General features: G+C 38.7%; 1 protein-coding gene across 2 annotated transcripts in view; it reads right to left on the reverse strand.

The window, feature by feature from the left end:
• Positions 1-665: 665 nt before the first annotated feature.
• SCFD1 (sec1 family domain containing 1) overlaps positions 666-18,114 on the reverse strand; it is a 41,786-nt gene continuing 24,337 nt past the window's right edge. For both annotated transcript variants that reach the window (XM_028721474.2, XM_028721467.2), the window contains 11 exons: positions 16,090-16,186; positions 13,276-13,346; positions 11,245-11,324; positions 10,384-10,446; positions 9,443-9,518; positions 8,549-8,602; positions 7,167-7,219; positions 6,246-6,279; positions 3,099-3,164; positions 2,347-2,415; positions 666-888 (listed from right to left, as the gene is read on the reverse strand). In XM_028721474.2, coding sequence (XP_028577307.1) covers positions 865-888; positions 2,347-2,415; positions 3,099-3,164; positions 6,246-6,279; positions 7,167-7,219; positions 8,549-8,602; positions 9,443-9,518; positions 10,384-10,446; positions 11,245-11,324; positions 13,276-13,346; positions 16,090-16,186 — 687 coding nt within the window. In that variant the 3' untranslated portion in view covers positions 666-864. The remainder of the gene's footprint in view (positions 889-2,346; positions 2,416-3,098; positions 3,165-6,245; positions 6,280-7,166; positions 7,220-8,548; positions 8,603-9,442; positions 9,519-10,383; positions 10,447-11,244; positions 11,325-13,275; positions 13,347-16,089; positions 16,187-18,114) is intronic.

Genomic DNA, 18,114 nt, shown 5'->3' on the forward strand with positions numbered 1-18,114 from the left:
CTACGAGTGATCGCCAAAGAGGAAGAAGAAGAAGGGTCTGCAACTAACACTCCAATGGCATAATGGACTTCTGTGCTTGCAAATGAACTTCCTCTACTGTTCCCTCCAGCCCCTGCACACCTTCAAAATCAGCTTCAGAGTGCTGGAGGCCTGTTTGGAGCAGATTTTGGGGGCTGTAGAAGAAATGGCAGTCCCATTGCACCTGTGGAACTATGTGTGTGGGGCATCGGCAATAATTCACAGGTTATAGAATATAGGACTGGTAAATGTTCACATAGTACAGCGATGATCACAGATCTCTCAAGACTCATTAGGCTGGTACAAAAGTCTCACCCCGCTCTGCCCCCAGGCAAAATGAAGTGTTTCCATATCAAAGGCTTTCAAAGGTAAGAAGAACTGAAAAGCCACCTTGTACAAGAAAGATGAAAGATGAATGAATGATTAATAATCTATGCACACGCAATTGAATGCCTTCACAGCTAGATAAAATTACACAGCTGAGCTAAAATGGAACGTGTTCCTTAGGAGGGAACTGAGCTTAATTTATTCCAACAAATTAAATGAGAAATATTAGTACAAATTACATTCCAGATGCAATAGCCTACCGATAAATTATCACTTGAATCTAACAACATATAAACAAATTGAAGAAATATCACAGCAGGCAGAATCCAAGTGTTGTGGTTTATTTGATATCATTCTGCATGTAGTATGTCTTATATATATAGAAGTACAGAATATCATTTAATAAAAATTATCAGTTTAAGGGATCATTTGAGGTTTAAATACTATGCACAGGTTAAGATGTTACATGTTGCCATGATCTTTTCTTCACATTTTGTCAAAAGGCCAGATAATCTTTTCCTATTTCTGTCCAAGCTGGGAAAGCTAAATATAAAAAGATAAGAAAAACGTTAGATTACCCATTATACTCCAGTTTATAAGGAGAAAACTGACTTCATCCAAATATTGTGTACTAATGTATTACTAAAGAGAAACAAAGTAGGCAATATTTTCAGACTCAAAATAATTCATTTTCTCAATAATGTTTCATAAAATAGAGCAGGGTTGAGGAATCTGTGGCTCTGCAGATGTTGCTGGACTCTCATCCTTAGACAGGATGTCCAATAGTCAGGGATGATAGGAGTTATATAGCAATATTTGGAGGACCATAGATTCCCCACTCCTGAAACAAAGCAATATTTTTAGTTAAGGAATGATTCTTCCCTGTGGGTACACAGCCCTTCTCTCTTGAGCATGACAAGAGACAGCACAGTCTGAATGGGAGACCTGGATGTGTGTCATCTCCACATCATACTCCATCTCTCCACTTAGACAAGTTGCCTGGGACAGATCTTCCATTTCCAAGATTTCCATGGGATGAAGGCAAACCAATTTATTTTAAGTCCTACAGGGATTCATCTGCATGTAGGGTACTGTGTGCCCACTGACAAAAGGCTCACATGGGGAAAACCCCCCAAATAAACACCTAGTACAGTATAGGTGTGAATCATGCTTTCATGTCTTTGCAGAAGAACTCCATTATGGGTACTTGTTATGTAATAATAGTAATAATCAATTAAATTTATATACCACCCTTCTTCCAAAGATCACAGCGTGGTTTAAAACATAAAAACTTAATACTCAGATATTACTTTGCTCTAATACTACTAGAAAAAGATTTAATATGCACAAAACATCTGGAAGGGGAAGTATGACCAGCAACGCTAACTAAGCCAAGCTGTTAAACCTTCTGACCATCAGGAGAGGAAGTTATTTTAGCACTGCTACATAGTGGAGGGAAGGTCACTTTAATAGGGACACCACTTTTACTCGTTCCTGGTTTTTTCTGCTTCACACAGCCCTCCCTTCACACGGGAAGAACAGGCTGCTGTTGAGGAAACAAGTAGCAGCAGGGTAAGTAGAAGCAAATTTGAGAGGCTTGTTTTACACCAGGTTTTTGGTTCACTTTTCCAATAGGTTGGGAAAGACTTTGCAAATTCAATGGAGTTGGTGCTGGCTCGCCCAAAGCAACTTCTGAGAAACTTGCATGCTGTTTTCAATCTAGCTGACGAATCACCCCACATTTTAAAAAAAACATACCTCAGATAGCTGTGAAGTATGCATGCAAAGTGTGTATTCTCTCCCTCCCTGCCAGCTCGTTTCCTCTATAGCACTTCTATGAGCAGTGAACATCTTGCCAAGCGCAATGAACCAACAAACTTGATGGGCCTTTCTTGGGTTTACGATGAATACCACAAATAAAAAGACTTGTTGAAAAAAACTTTTAGTTGACTTGTGCATTATATTTTAAAATGATAACTGCATTATCATTTAAATTCTTACCTGTTTTAAAAACTGTGCAGCGTTAAAGAGTTCACTGCAGCCATATAAGACATGTTTACCTTGCTTGCCCTATGTGAGACAACACAGACTTAATCAAAACATTGCTCAATTTTATATTAGGACGGCCATTCTACAACTTCAGAGAATGGAGGTTTTTTTTTTTTTTAAGAACTGCAGTGTAGCAGGAAGAGAGCTCAGTTTTCCCCCATTGTTATATATAAGCAATTGACAACCAGAACAACAATTTATTTATATGCCGCCCATCTGACTGGGTAGCCGCAGCCACTTTGGGTGGCTTCCAACAAATTAAAACACAGTAAGACATCAAACATCCCTATACGGGGCTTCCCTATTTAGCCTATCTTTCTGTTAAAAACATTTTCAAAGCATTTTAAAAACAAACAATATAAACAAAACCATAAATTTGTGAATCTGCATTTCAACCCTCACTTGTGTTTCAAACATAGCAGAAAGAAACGTAATTGTTTGCGGTGGAAAGTTAAAGAAACTGAAGAAATAAATCACTGACTTTACCATTATATAAATGACCCGATGTATTAATTTCATGTGTGTGCTGCTGCCTTCCCATTTACTTCAATGGAGGAGGAAGCATGGTGCACATATATCTGTGTACACGTCTATACTTGTGATTAAAATGAAAAAGGAAGTCCACTTGTGTACCCCAGAGAGGCATGCAAAAAAATGCAAGAAGAGATATAATAATAAAAGAAACTCATAAAGTGGTCACATACCTTTACGTAATCCATAAGGTTTTGGTATTCAATGTAATTGCCTCCTCCAACTACAAACACAATTGCCTACAATGCAAAAACAAATGAAACAAATAATATTCTGTAGCTACTGCTGCATTCTAAGCTTGCTACAGAAAGAAGATACAAATTCGTCATATTTTTAAAACAGTTGAATTTGTGTTATTTGGATGAATTTCAGGGCATCAAAAAGCCGAGTACCAAGAAAGTACTCGGTTTGTGATGGTAGAAACAGAACTTTTCAGCTGTTTAAACCTTTAGTCTGCATCTCAAAATCTGGGCACAGCAATCCTATAATCCTGCCAAATCCTTTTGGGGAGGGTAAGATGGGGCACAAATGTGGATCCACTAACTCAATGATCTACCTGCCATGGAGACCTTGGTATGCCCATGGAAAAGCTCTGTGGATGTAGAGTTCAATCTTGGGATTGGTCTTGAATCTGTTAAATCCAAAGTTGCTTTGCTCCTGTGGACCTGGATTTGGACCATTAACTATGCCAGCCTGAAGCAGTGCAGTTACCGTATTTTTCGCTCTATAGGGTGCACCGGACCATAGGGCGCACCTAGGTTGGTTTTTTTTTGGGGGGGGGGAATAAGGGGGGGAAATTCTCCCCCCCCCCCGAGCCCCAAAGAGCAAAGAAGCCATGGATCCTGCTCAACTTCGCCATCGCTCCCGGAGCTTGACGGACTGGGGGCGGGGGAAGCCCAAGCTTCCCCTGACCCCAGCCCCCAGAACGGGTTGGGGAGTGAAGGCGAGGAACTCCCGCCGGGCTCCACAGGCTTGTGGATAGCTGCCCTAAGCCCGGGGTGCGCAGCGCCGCGCTCCCCGGGCTTCGGGCTGCAAGCACCTATCCGCAAGCCTGCAGAGCCCGGCGGGAACTCTCTCTCTCTCTCGTGTGTGTGTGTGTGTTTATAAAGTCAGAAGAATCCCTGGCCTCTTCAAAATTTTGAGGTCAATGTCACCCTTATTACAATGTAAGATTAGCCACTCCTGTTCTAGAAAATGTATGATTACTGTGGATAAACAGTCAAATTTTCTTTTAATTCTCCAAAGCAAAAAATGTCCATCTAGTAACAAAATGTCAGTTTAAACACTTATTTTTATTGAGTTAAGTTACTACCAGAGATGCTATTTATTATTGTGATTTTAATTACTTTTTTATTTATTTAAGGTATTAATATATTTCCCTTCATAATATTTATCTCAGGACAGAATGTGTTTTGATTTACGCCTTATGGGACTTTTTATAGTGGAAATGCAGCATCACCTTAAAAATAGATAAATATACAAACATATAAATCATGGGCTTCATCCGATGCTGTCCACCCTTGAAGGCAACAGACTTCCACTTGCACAACGGGACTTCACCTAACTCTCTTCCTTTCTTGTAGTCTCCTTCATGCCATCAATTCTGTTATGAAGGGCTGGAGGACCCTCTAGAGTGGATTTTATTTGGCAGGGTAAGTTTCTAAGGGTCCTCACACAACGACAGATTGTGCCTCATGTATTTTGCCAAAGGCAGCTAATTATCCACACAATTTATTTTGCCATAGGGTTTAGATATTTCATTTTTGCAGTTAAGAGCATTGAACTATTTATATTTGATCCAATTCTAATTTAAAATAGCAGTTTCATGACAAAATAGTCATTTAATGGGAAAGTATTGAATCATATTTATTTCTTAAATATTTGCAGTCTGCTCTTCTATTTCAGACATCAATCAACATCAAAATAGTAAACTTCATCTAAAAAATGATAACCACCATAACCAATTAAAAAAACTCCCCAATAAATCAAAATTTACATAAGATAACATTTTAAAACACGGTTACAGATAGGTAGCCGTGTTGGTCTGCCATAGTCAAAACAAAAAATATTCCTTCCAGTAGCACCTTAAAGACCAACTAAGTTAGTTCTTGGTATGAGCTTTCGTGTGCATGCACACTTCTTCAGATGTGTGTATCTGAAGAAGTGTGCATGCACACGAAAGCTCATACCAAGAAACTTAGTTGGTCTTTAAGGTGCTACTGGAAGGAATTTTTTTTATTTTAAAACACTGCAGTTTTACTGCCTGCTGGAAGAAGAGCAGAGAGGAAGCCCGGCAGGGCTCCCCTGGAAAGGGCATTCCATAACCTTGGCACCACAACACAGAAGGCCTTGTCCTCATGCCCACACTTCTGGAAGTAAAGGCGCACAGCTGATGTAATATTCAATTAACTTCATTCTGTTTGACCATAATATTGGAGCTGTATATCAACATATTTAAGCTTAACCATTTCTACATTCTATTACAAAATATGATCAGAGAAGTCAAAACTGGTTTTTGTTCTTAGCAACATTTCCCTGTAAAAATAGGGATTTTGTAGGAAAGATATATAAGCAGTAGGAGTCAGAAACCCACTCTTCTGTCTGAGAACTGCTTCTGAATTGTGCATCCCAATAGTGTTTTTCATGTGCTTTCCTTATATGTAATTCTCTATAGAGGAAAACCAGTTACTGTTCAAACAAGACCATCAAGTCCAATATTGTACCTGGGAAAGACTGGGAAGAGACTCTGAGCTTGCTCACAGCTCTTTTCCCCAACACAGAGAAGTGAATGACCAGACCAGGACCTTTAACTGATACTCCCAACATTAAAACCAAATACTGATATCTCCCTTGTGCAATATTGTCTGCACAGGGCTATTATGCTGGGACTGGGTCAAAGTTAGGAGAGAGAAAAAAGGTGCAGAATGTGTGTTTTTAGTGTGTACCCACTTTCAGCAAAATGGTGAAATTTTTTTTGAAGTTACATTTTACATTGCTCCTTAGAAGTGACATTTTACATTTTAAATTGCTCATCAACCAAGAACCTAAACACATTTCTTTACAACTAATTTCTCCTAATATCTTAAGTAAATGTGTTTAAGGCCAGGGTGTTAAGAATGTTGGAAAATATTAGCTTATGCTTACTTGACTCTTTGAAGATGAAAGGAGCTTACTAGTTCTGAATATCATTTAACAAAACTGTAATCACACTAATGATTTCATATAACGGGATCCAATTTTCTGTAAGGAGTGACCAACATCTATTATACTTAAAGCAAATGTTCATACCACTGATTTGGAGAAGTACGATCTGTTCTTACCTCCTGAAATGGATTTTTGTTCCTTGGAACTGAGCTGAAATAAATAAATAAAAACTTTATTGAAAGCTCACTTAACTTTTAAACATCAAGCATTCAATATTCATAAACACCTTGAACTGTAAAACAGGAGCGTTGGTCTTACCTAAAATGTGTTTGTGACTGGGTATTAATATTCCTCTAAGTGGGACTGTGTTCCTTCTCCTGCTTGCCAGGTTCAGGCTCGGGGCATTTGTGTAAGGGCTTACCCTTTGGTGACAATGCAATTAGAGAACCTGCTGCTCTAGAGGGCTTCACTTGACCTTTAGTGGTTCACAAGGCAGAAACTGCCACTGTTCAAGCTTCTAAAAAAAGTTTAAAGCTCCTAAAATCAATCGCATATTCTCAAACTAACCATTTCAGGGTTGTCAGGAACAGAACTTTCAGGCATCAAATGCTTGGATTAACAGGAATGTTTCAAAATTTCTCCTAAAAGTTCATAGTGAGGAAGACGTACACAATTTATTAGGGAGGGCATTCCACAAATGAGGGAATGTCAAAGGCCCTGTTATTGGTCACTGCCAACCAGGGAACCCTTAGTAGTGGGTCCACTAACAGGGCCTCCTCTGCTGATCATAGGGCCCAAGATGGTTGATAATGAGAATGGCACTCGGTCACCTAAACATTTAACTTAAACATTAGAAAAGCACATCCCAGAACACATGAGTTGTAGTAGAGTTCTGTTCAGACAAGAGAACTTCATCTTTTTCTCCTCTTTGTGAACCCTCAAAATCTTGGGCCAAGTGCAGATTTTGGCATGTGTACAGGAGGATCCAGATAAGAGAATGGTTTCTTTACTCTTCTATTTAATGTTACACAGACTGCACATTAACTATATTTCAAACGGCAGGCATCACACTTACTAAAATTGCATGGTAAACTCACCTGTCACTGCCACGCAACATCTTAGGGTCAAAATACCTGTAGTCATCTGTTTCCTATTTAACAAGAGAAATCTTGGTAACAATTTATTGCTATGTTCAGTCCCACAAGTTTGACTACTGTGGCTTCTATTAATCCATTTCCCAACTTACAAATCTAGAAGTATTCATACATAAAAACAAACACATATGCTAGCAGCCACCAATTCAGTCACATTGGTAAAATACCTATGTTAGCTGCTACCAGCTGGTGGGTGAGGAGAAGAGGTGGCTCATGGGAAATTCACAACTCCCAAACTTTTCAAAATATACTACTTGCGTAATATGTTCTAGCTCTGAAGCAATATATTAATCTAAAGATGTCACTAGTTTTAGATCTCACACTAGGTCCCCCAACAGTATGTTTCCCCCCCCACATAGTAACCAAGATTGCCTGCTTTCTTTTCAAAAATGGCAATGAATGTTGAAATGATGCACCAGTCAAATTTATTTCAGCCCATGATTTACTAGTACTATTAAAGCAAAATAAGTTTGTTTTTAGAAAACGTGAGGCATGACATTTTTTTTTTTTTTTACTGTTGACATCATTATGATATGAAGGATTTTTTCCTCCCTCAAAGACACTCAATATTTTTATTGGCAAATAGCACCAGTTTTTCTGTCTCTACTTTTGCAGTTACTTTTATCAAGGAGGTTGAAGAAGAAATAACTCTCACTAGGCTATATTTTCCAGATTATATCTGTAGAATTAAAAAAAACCTCCTCCCAAATGAATCCACAACAATTTTCAGAAATTTAGTTTATTCTTGTGCATACCAATGTACAAAAACTTCTGAATGGAATTATCTCATAGAGATTCATCTCATAGGCCACCAAAATATGTGCCCTCAGTTGTGTTTGGGAGCTGTTTTTCATGATACAACCTCACAGATGTTGGTTTTTCTATAGTATTTACCACCTTGGTGGCATATTTGTGTGTATATCTACACCCACACAAATAAGGAAAGGTAATGAGATGATACTGAAATACTTGTTGAAGTTTTACGTTTTGGTCAGCTTCATCATTCTGTTAAACTGTAAAGTGGTACATGCAGATTTACAGATACGATATGAAACACAATTTCTTCCTATAATGTTAAAATTAGTAGTTCATGGCACCAAAATTGTGTATATCAGTATTTTAAAAAAATTATTAAATTTAATGCACACCCTTCACTAGCAGAACCCAGAGTGGGTTACAACAATTTACAATTCAGTATTAAAAGCAGTTAACAAATTAGTCACAGGTATAGGGTGGATCTGGAAAACACACCTCAGGTTTCAAAGGCCAGGGTAAAGGGACTTTATAAATAAAATCTAATGTGCAAGTTTGTTTGCTGTACTTACAGGATTGGACTTCATCTCCATAAGGTTGTCTAAAATGCGGGTGACAGGAAGATTCTATAGAAGAGAGTACTTAATTCAAGTAAATTGCAGAAATTGTTGTTCAATGTAGCTTAGGAAAGAAACAGGCACAGACACAATTGGATCACTTTTCACACTGCTATTGAAGCCCTTCCTCATTTTAAAATGAATACAGTTGGCCTGCTATATATGCCTCTGCCATAGTAAAATAAGCACACACTATCTGAGTGTTTGTTCCCAGGGTAAAAAAGGGAAAAAAAGAGAGGTGATTCAGATATTGCATTTATTTATTTGGTCATTACCCATCATTCACCCTGATGGAATAGCAATGGACATACCAGGTGGAACAGCACACAGGCGGTCTGGATATTAAGACTGACAGAACTGCGCCCAAGTTAGTAGCCACTGAACTTTGAGCCTCAATATTGGGAAAAGCAGCTTCAATCAGTTAGCCTGCAGCTTGTCTTAAAGCACCTGTTTTTCCCCCCTTTCAAAGCTCTCACTGGGTCCCAACTCATCTGCCACCCTCCTTCCTTGAGAAACAGTCAAGAAAGAGGAGTTATAATAATAGGTAGTAGCATGGAGACTGATGGGAACAGACAAGTCTTCAGAGATATTCTGGAACTGTAGTAGATTATTCTTGTATCGCTTATCAATTTCTTTAAAATTCTAGGTGTCCCATATGAACTACTGAATGCCAAAGAGTTGCATGCAACTTAAGAAACAGTTTGCCCTTTTCTTTAAAGTTTCTTGTTGGCAGTCCAAGAAATCTAACCCATGCTTTCTAGTTATACTGTGAAATATCATTGGTTTCAAATACTAGAATATGAACATGCTTAATGTTCGTCAACATAGAATCTACATTGTTAAACACACCTGTTGCTTTAGCACGAAATTCTTGACTCCTTCCATCACAAACTGGGATCCTGTATTCATGACACGTGAGAAAAGGCTAAAACATAAAGAGCACATCGAGCATGATTTTGTGTACTTTCAGGTGTTAAAAAAATTATTATTATGGTGAACTATACCATATGAAGGTAAGAAACAGAAATTAAGCATCAAAGATATGAAGAACTGCCACCACTCCCTTTTGTTCTGTTTCCGATTTATCTGAATATCGTTTATTTTTTAATGCACCTTTTGTTTCTTTGTTCATTTTTTATTTTATTTAACTGAATTTTTAAAACAAAAAATAAAATTAATAGGAAAAAACCTGCGTGTGAAATATTTTACCACACTTTTCTTCTATTCCCTTAGGATATACACAATCAGACTATTAGTTGTTGATTTTTGTTTTGTATTTTGTATGGAAAATAAATTTTGCATCTACTTTAACCAATGTAATGCTTGGGAAGCTCTGTATTGAAACAGCCTCTAGAGAGTAGAGTGAGGGTTGCTGGTGGGAAACTGCCAAGCAGTGAAATCCTGAATCTTCAGCAAAGCTTCTGCATACCAATTCATACCAATACCGCAATACTGCATACCAATATTACTATTACTGCTACTACGAATCTGCTTTTGAATTTATTTTTTTCTGTTGCTTTTACATATATTATACAATTTCATTGCTACATAATATTCATTGAATTTTGTTTCACTCTTTGTTGTTCTAATAGTAAACCACTTTGGGAGTCCTTTGGAACCGAAAGCACAGGGCAGTAAATTAAATAAATGAATAAATAAATAAATAAATAAATAACCTAGGAGAAGTTAAACCTCACAGGCAGAAGCGATCAGAGGCAGCACTCAACTTGTTCCCAGTAAAAAGGAAAGGCTTTTCAAGTAGCAGTAACAAAATGTACTTTGAAACTTACCCCAGAGACTTGGCTGCACTGTTTCCATACGTAGTTGGAGCTGAAGCCATCTTGGCAAAAGCTCTGTGAAATAAGTAAGTTAATATCTGCACACTTAATTTATTTTCATCAGAACACTACTAAATCTACCAATTATACCATGAAAGAAGCATTAAGTTTGAAAATCTAGCCTTTCTAGGCATTTGAGGATGAAACTGCTCTTTACTTCACATTAGAAAGGCAACATGACTAATAATTAATAAGCACATACTACAAATAACACCTGTCTCCTACTTTGCTACCTCCCAAATACTTCAGCTTCACAATTCACAAAAATAAACCATTTTGAAGTATTATAGAGAAAATTCTGTGTTCAAAGCAGAACAAATAATTGCAATACATGTTCAAAGTCAAAGGGGACAGGAGGGAATAGCTTAAAAAGAAAAGAAAAAAATGTATTTTTCAGAAAGAATTGTAATAATCTTATCTATTACACTGGCTATCATCCTGAACCTATAAAAGTCTTAGGCCAGTTTGGTTTGGAAATGTTATATTCTAATACTTTAAAATTTCTGTAATCACTATGAAGACCCTTCTCCCCTAGAGATGTGACTATGGTACTGAACAATGTATGACTGCAGATGCTGAATCTGACTGCTGCTCCACAACTGTGAGAATCTAGGGCACTACATTTTTAAGCAGAATAAGTTTTTAGTGTGCATGGTAGTATCTAATGCACTTTTTGTTGAATTGTTTGAGGGGAAAGAGGGACAGGATGAAGTGCCCAGTAGCCAGACAGTAGACATTTTCTTGCAACTCCAGGTCTCTCTAAGTTTTTGCAATATATAATTTCATTGCTTTATGAAAACAAAAATAACTTACTTCCATTGTTTAATGTAGTTTAAGGGACTAAGATTACATCCTGCATCTGTCAACGCTTTTTTGTATTGTTCCAGATCTGCCTAGAATCAAACAGGAGATTTGAGATGTGTTACATGTCTTCTAAATTTAGCAGTAAACTGCCACCATTATTTGCTAATAATAAATCTAACACTTTTACTTCAGGGCATAGAAAATCCTCATTATCTTCTAAACAATCGTGAATACAAAAAGCACTGGATATATGCAGACATATTAACATTTCATTCAGAACAAATCATGCATGATTGCTATGAAAGTGCAAATTAAGAAGGGTGTTGAAATAAATGAACAAAAGCAATCATTGCCTTCTTTTACGCATCACATGAACCTATGGTTAAGCTTCTTAACTATGGTTTAAAAGTGACATATGAACTGGGCCACTATCATATTGTCACCTTACAATCTTTGAGAAACTTAAGCCAATGTAAGTTTTTAAAAATATATTCCACAACTCATTACATGAAAAATCAATGCACGGTACTCTCTGTACTATAGATTATATTCTGCTTTCAAATTTCAGGGGTGACTCCCTGCCATTATGTAGCCAAAGCAGCAGCACCCATATAAATGGGAGATATCTACAGACTGTAGGGAAAAAATCCTAAGGAGTTCAGAGAGAATGGTTTATTAAAGTTCTGCAATGTAGCTCAGACTGAATACCACAGGTCAGGTTCTGAGTGGTTCACAACATTTCTGCAGCGTTGTCTAGTGGCATTAGACCCCTACTGCAGGCTGGAGGACTGTGCTGAGATAGCACAGCATACAGCAGACCTGCAATGTGGTCCAATGTTCATATAACAGGCAAGAAGCGAGACTAGTTTGCATTTCCAGTAAAAAGTTCCCCATACCTGGCAGGAAGCAGCAAAATTTCATCTATTTTACTTGCCCCCTCAGACCTTGTCCCAGGCTAATCAAGCAATCAGCTGTTTGAGGAGTCTCATGCTTCAATGACTTGTATGCAAACTGACTGCATTTTCAAATTTAAAATAAAAAATGCATATTAAATAAGATCCTAGTTAGCATAAAAGAGGAGTCCTACATGTTACTCTTCTTTGTGCAGAATATTTTTTTTAACACGAGCAAGCATTCAAGTAAGGATTCTCCACCTGCAGGCTGAAGCACCTGATCTCACTGTGTGTATCAGTCAGCCCCTATGAAATACACTTTAGAAAGGCTAGCATTAAAAAAGCTACACTCTTCCCTTGCTGTATTACAGGGTATGTTTCATGACGAATGCAAATCCAGAGACTCCTTGGCCATGTGGAAATAGAAAAATAATCTGTATTTTTAATACAGATTATCTTTAGTCACCTCAAATAATAATTATCCTAATTGACTTATTGCATTTTAAGCTATTTAAGCTGTCCTGATAATATATTTATAGGAAATGATCTAGAATTATTAAAAAATACAATAAATGCTTCCAATTTCCTGTCACTGCCAAATACGTATTTCTTTATTTCAAGAAAATACACCAAAGCTCCCCACAAATTTGGTTAGTTGTGACCAAATATTTGGCAGCATTTCAGAATTTAGCTTCAAGTGTGGTTGCTGGGGAAGCTAGAAAGACCATACAGTATGAGTAAACATGTTTAGGACTGCATTGCCAAGCAGTTAACTTTTATAGCATTCTTTCGTAGTGGTATAAAACACTTTCTTGAGATCCTCAACGTTGCTCAGCTTTACTTTTCAGACAGGGCATCTATAGACAAGAATTTTACACTTAACACACTGAAGTTGCTCTGTTTCTTTGTGCCCACAGAGGCAAGTGGTGAAACAATGCCTGCACATAGTACTGGAGTGAAAATAGCAGATTTCTTGTAAATCTCCTACTTTTAAACTCCAGAAGAACATGTGTATGTTAACCTGACTCAGGCCTGCATTTTCTATGCTCTGTCTACAGCCAGTGCCACAGCATACTACCAAGTAAGAGCAAAACATTGGGAAGGATTCCTAATGAAATTGTGTGACCGTTTCATAAAAAATCCATACCTCAGAAGGACACTGTACACAACTTATGTAATATATAAGAAACAGTCGCATCTTGTCCTCTGCAGTTCCCGCTGAGGAAAGAAAAGTTCTAAATTAATTTTCTCTCTCTTGATAATAATCATCTGTGTAATTAAAAGCAATTCGGTATACAATATCCTAGGCAGGAAGTAAAACTTTGAATTGTTTCAATGAAGTGAACTAAATTTAGTAAAATACAACAAAAGTTTTATATACAACTAAATAAGCAGCCTTTTAAAAAAAGAGAGTACTGTAAACAGTTAAAATCTTTAGCAGGGATGCAATGACACTTGTAATGTGGAATGATTTAGGATAATTATGGTAGTACAACAGATGGATAATGGTACAAGATGCTGCAAATTCAATCTTAAACATGGAATCCATGGAGATAGAGAAGAAGGTCCGAAGGTTCAAAAGAATGTTTGAAATGGTTATATTAAACCAGTGTTTCCCAACCGGTGTTCCGCGGCACACTAGTGTGCCGCCGGACGTTGCCTAGTGTGCCGTGGGAGGGAGGCGGGCGAGTCGGGCTAATCCTCCGACGAGCTCCACCTCCAGACCCATTGCTCAAATCCTTTAACCCAGGAGGGCGGGGAGGGGGGGGGGGAGAAAGAGAAAAAAGAAAGGGTGGAAAAAAAGAAGGGGAAGAGAAAATATTTTTTAAAAAAAAGGAAAGAGAGGAAAAAAAGCGAGGGATGGAGGAAGGGGAATAAACAGAAGGGGAGGACAATGAAGAGAGGCGGGGCTTGGCAGGCAGCAGATAACTGGGGAGGGGGGCGCGGCTGGCGGCGGCTCAAGGCAGGAAGGGAGGAGCTGCCTCGCGGAGAGTCTTGGGCTGCAGAGATTTCCCGTTCAGGAGCGCGGGAGGCCACGCCGTGGATGGGAATCTCCTCCTCCTCCAGGAGAGAGGGTGGTCCGCCCCACCGAGTTGGGCCTGCTCAAGCGTGGGAGCCTATAGTTAGAGCTCAGCTCCTTTTCTTGCCTTCCCCGCCCCCCCACGGAGCACATTTTCCTCGCCCCCCCAACCCCCGCATGTAGAATAGAAGCCCTCCAGCCTCCACGGTGCACAAACTCTCCCCTCTGCAACGAAGCGCTTTGTTGCATATCTTTGGTGAGGTTTTTAGGCAGTCTTGGTGCACCTTAAATCAGTGCTAATTGCGCCTGGACGCAGTATTTACTTCCGAGTAGGCCCCCTTCCCCCCCCCCCCCCCGGTAGCACCTGACGTTGCTATTCGTATCATCAGGTTTGTTTGTTGATAATTTAATTGTTTTAAAAGCATCATGCTAAAGAGCTCTCTCCCACCCCCAGACCCTTGGGCAAAACAGAAACACACACATACACAAACACAGAGATTGAGCCCTGCAGGTTTTATGAAATGAATGGATTCTGAATGCCTGTTTCAGTGGCTTGTCCGCCTTAGGCTGCTGGGCCAGACACCTGTTACATGGTGCAGTCCGTAAGCTGTGAGCGCTGCTACCTGCCGCCGAGACCACGTAACGACAGTCTTGAAAGACCTACATTGGCTCCCAGTACCTTTCCGAGCACAATTCAAAGTGTTGGTGCTGACCTTTAAAGCCCTAAGCGGTTTCGGTCCAGTATACCTGAAGTAGCGTCTCCGCCACCATCGTTCAGCTCAGACACTGAGATCCAGTGCCAAGGGCCTTCTGGCAATTCCCTCACTGTGAAAAGTGAGGTTACAGGGAACCAGGCAGAGGGCCTTCTCGGTAGTGGCGCCCGCCCTGTGGAATGCCCTCCCATCAGACATCAAAGAGATAACCATTACCTTCTATGCTGTTACTATTTTTTTATTTTTTTTTTACATAAGTAAAAAGTGACCTTTCCCCATCTGGCATGGTGGTGTGCCTCGAGATTTTTTTCATGAAACAAGTGTGCCTTTGCCCAAAAAAGGTTGGGAAACACTGTATTAAACGTGTATAAAATTATTTTAAAAACCAATAAAAAATTATAATAAAAAATAAAAAGAGTACTCATGAAGCATGATATTAAGCCTGAAGTATGGGAAGTTGCCATCAGAGGAAGAGGATTTGTCAAGACAAAGCTATCACTCTGGGAGTGTGACACAGCTATCACATCTCTGAAGGACTTTTCCATCAGTTGTTCCAAGTCAGCCTACTTGGCCTCAAGGAAAGGTACTTGTTGCCTGAGGGCCAGGAGCTCAGTGTATCCATCAATCGAGGATACACCCACCACTTCTGTCCAGCAGGCAGATAGTAATTCGTGTGACATTCTGTACGATACACTGGATATCGCTCATCCCTGTTGTCTTTCAACCTATCTGTTTTTGTAGCCTATTGAATTAGTTTTCTAGGGAGCTTAGAATTTGTTAGTTCACAAAGGAGAAGGGCAAAGTAGTCTGCCCTAGCCTTCTCACCCTGCAGCCAAACTCGCCTGTTACCTTGGCTTGATGCTTTGTTACTGGGGTTAAGATGCTGAGCTAGCTGGGGTTCTTTATAGCCCTGGCTAGCATCCTCTACTTGCTGAAGCAATTGGACCAGGAGCTCCTGAGGCCTACCCTTTGACTTTAGTTTGTAAGCTGAATGAGCAAACTATAGAAGACTTGCCAAATTTTAAAAGCTAAGACTTTTAAAGAATAAACATACCAAACAATTTCATACAGTGATATATTGTGTATGATATGATATCCAACCGGCAGTGGTATTTCAAGTTCCCAGGCAGAAAGTGTTTAATAGCATGAGCTTGTTTATATGGCAACAATTCTCAGAATGTTATGAACAGAAAGAAACTTTATAGTAAATTATTATTTTTTTACTTACCATCAGGATCAGAAATCATGTCCAAAAGTGATTTATCCAAGGTCGACTTGCTCATGATTTTCTCTTCATATTCAAAATACAAATCTAGTTTCCGTGTCTTTAAATTAAATAAAAACAAATTTGTTGTTAGAATATCATTACTGCAGTAGATTTGATTAGCTACTTTTAATATATGAAACTGTTCATATGCTGATTTTCCTCAGCCCGGGATAACCTATGATTAGAGATTGGAAGCCGGTCTCAGAAATCATATTTGTACACTCCTTCCCACCGTGGGAGAAAAAAAGTCTGAATAAGGGGAGCCAACATTCAAATAACCACACAATATGTTAGTTTGGTCATTCCCTTCCTCCCATGATCAGAAGTGAGAAAGTAGCATTCAAACCTGTCTTAAGACCTGTATTTATATAACATTTATATGCCACCTTTCTTCCATGAAACTCAAAGCAGCATACATGAAGTACCCAGGGGTAGTCTCAAAACCAAGCACTTATCAGATTCAAATGTACTCATTTTCAGCAAGGTTGCTATACTATGTGCCTTTAGACTGTGCTCTGGGGTCTTTGCTATAGTAGTACACACATTCTACTCATGTAAAAACACTACGCAGGCCCCACAAATAACCCAGAGATGCATTTTAAATAAAAGCACACATTCTACTCATGTAAAAACACCAGGGAGGCCCCACAAATAACCCAGAGATACATTTTAAATAAAAGGACACATTCTACTCATGTAAAAACATGCTGATTCCCGAACTGTCCGCGGGCCGGATTTAAAAGGCGATTGGGCTGGATCTGGCCCCCGGGCCTTAGTTTGCCTACCAATGGTGTAAACAAGTGCAAAATGATGCATTTTGAGGCAGAAAATCTTCATTTTATATATACTCTTATGAGGCCTGAATTGGCGGTGACTGACCAAAACGAGATCTTGGGGTCAGAGTGGATAGCTTGATGAATATGTTGGTTGAGTGTGTGGCAGCTGTAAAAAAGGTAGCCCAGAGTTTAGTGCTATGCAAGAGGCAGACAAACAAGATAACTTACTAGAAGGCCCTTAGGCCCCTGTAAAGCAAAAAAGTACTTGATGGCTACCGTACAGGGGAAGGTGCTAATAGTTCTGCAAATATTTCAGGTCTTTAACTACATTCACATATTCTATGATGCTAGAGTAGTAATTGGCCAATAGTCACAATCCTTCTGTCAAACTATTTGTTCTATTATATCTTAAAATAAACTTGTAGAAAAAGTCACATATCTACATTTTTATTTTTGGAAATACTATAAATCTATGAAAAAATTCAACAGAAATCAGAACCACAATTAGATTAAAACAAGGAAATACTATACACCAAGACTTCAACCATGTACCCACTGCTAATGCTTAACTCTCACTGAAACTAGTGGGAAAGAAAAATGCGTAAAGGTGCCCAGAACAGCAGTATAAGAATGTTTCCAATAAAACGACAGCCTTTTTAAAAACAAAACAAAACAAAAAACAAACCCTATTTTGGCTATGATTATTAGTTGCCAAACTCCTAACAGCTTAAACAATTAACCTAAAACAAGGTTTCTTTTCTTCTAAGCTTTACCAATAAATATTTGCTAATCCATCCTGGGAAATACTGGTGTGTTCTTTCCAGAATTTTTGCTCAACACTGAAATATGCCAAAAAACTGCCAGGTTCCATGAGCTGGTGATTAATCTCACAGTTCCTCTTGCTGTGCCTTCGAAAATGATCTAACGCAATGTGGAAAGCAGCTGTAAACTGAATCTAAAAATACCACTATTACACATAGTATGACTTTAAAATTACTTCTCAGATAAGGTACAAATGATCAGATCAGGTAATACTACACTGTACGAAGTAACACCCTTTAAATAAGTCTTTGTAAATCTTTAACTGCAACTCTGTGCCCAATTACTCTTCTCTAAACTACACTGACGTCAAAAGGTATGTGTGTGTGTGCATGCGTGCACATATATCTGCAGTCTTAAGACATAGTCTAATCCAAATACTTTATACTAA

Source organism: Podarcis muralis, chromosome 1 (genome assembly GCF_964188315.1).
Source record: "Podarcis muralis chromosome 1, rPodMur119.hap1.1, whole genome shotgun sequence".
Lineage (NCBI taxonomy): Eukaryota > Metazoa > Chordata > Lepidosauria > Squamata > Lacertidae > Podarcis > Podarcis muralis.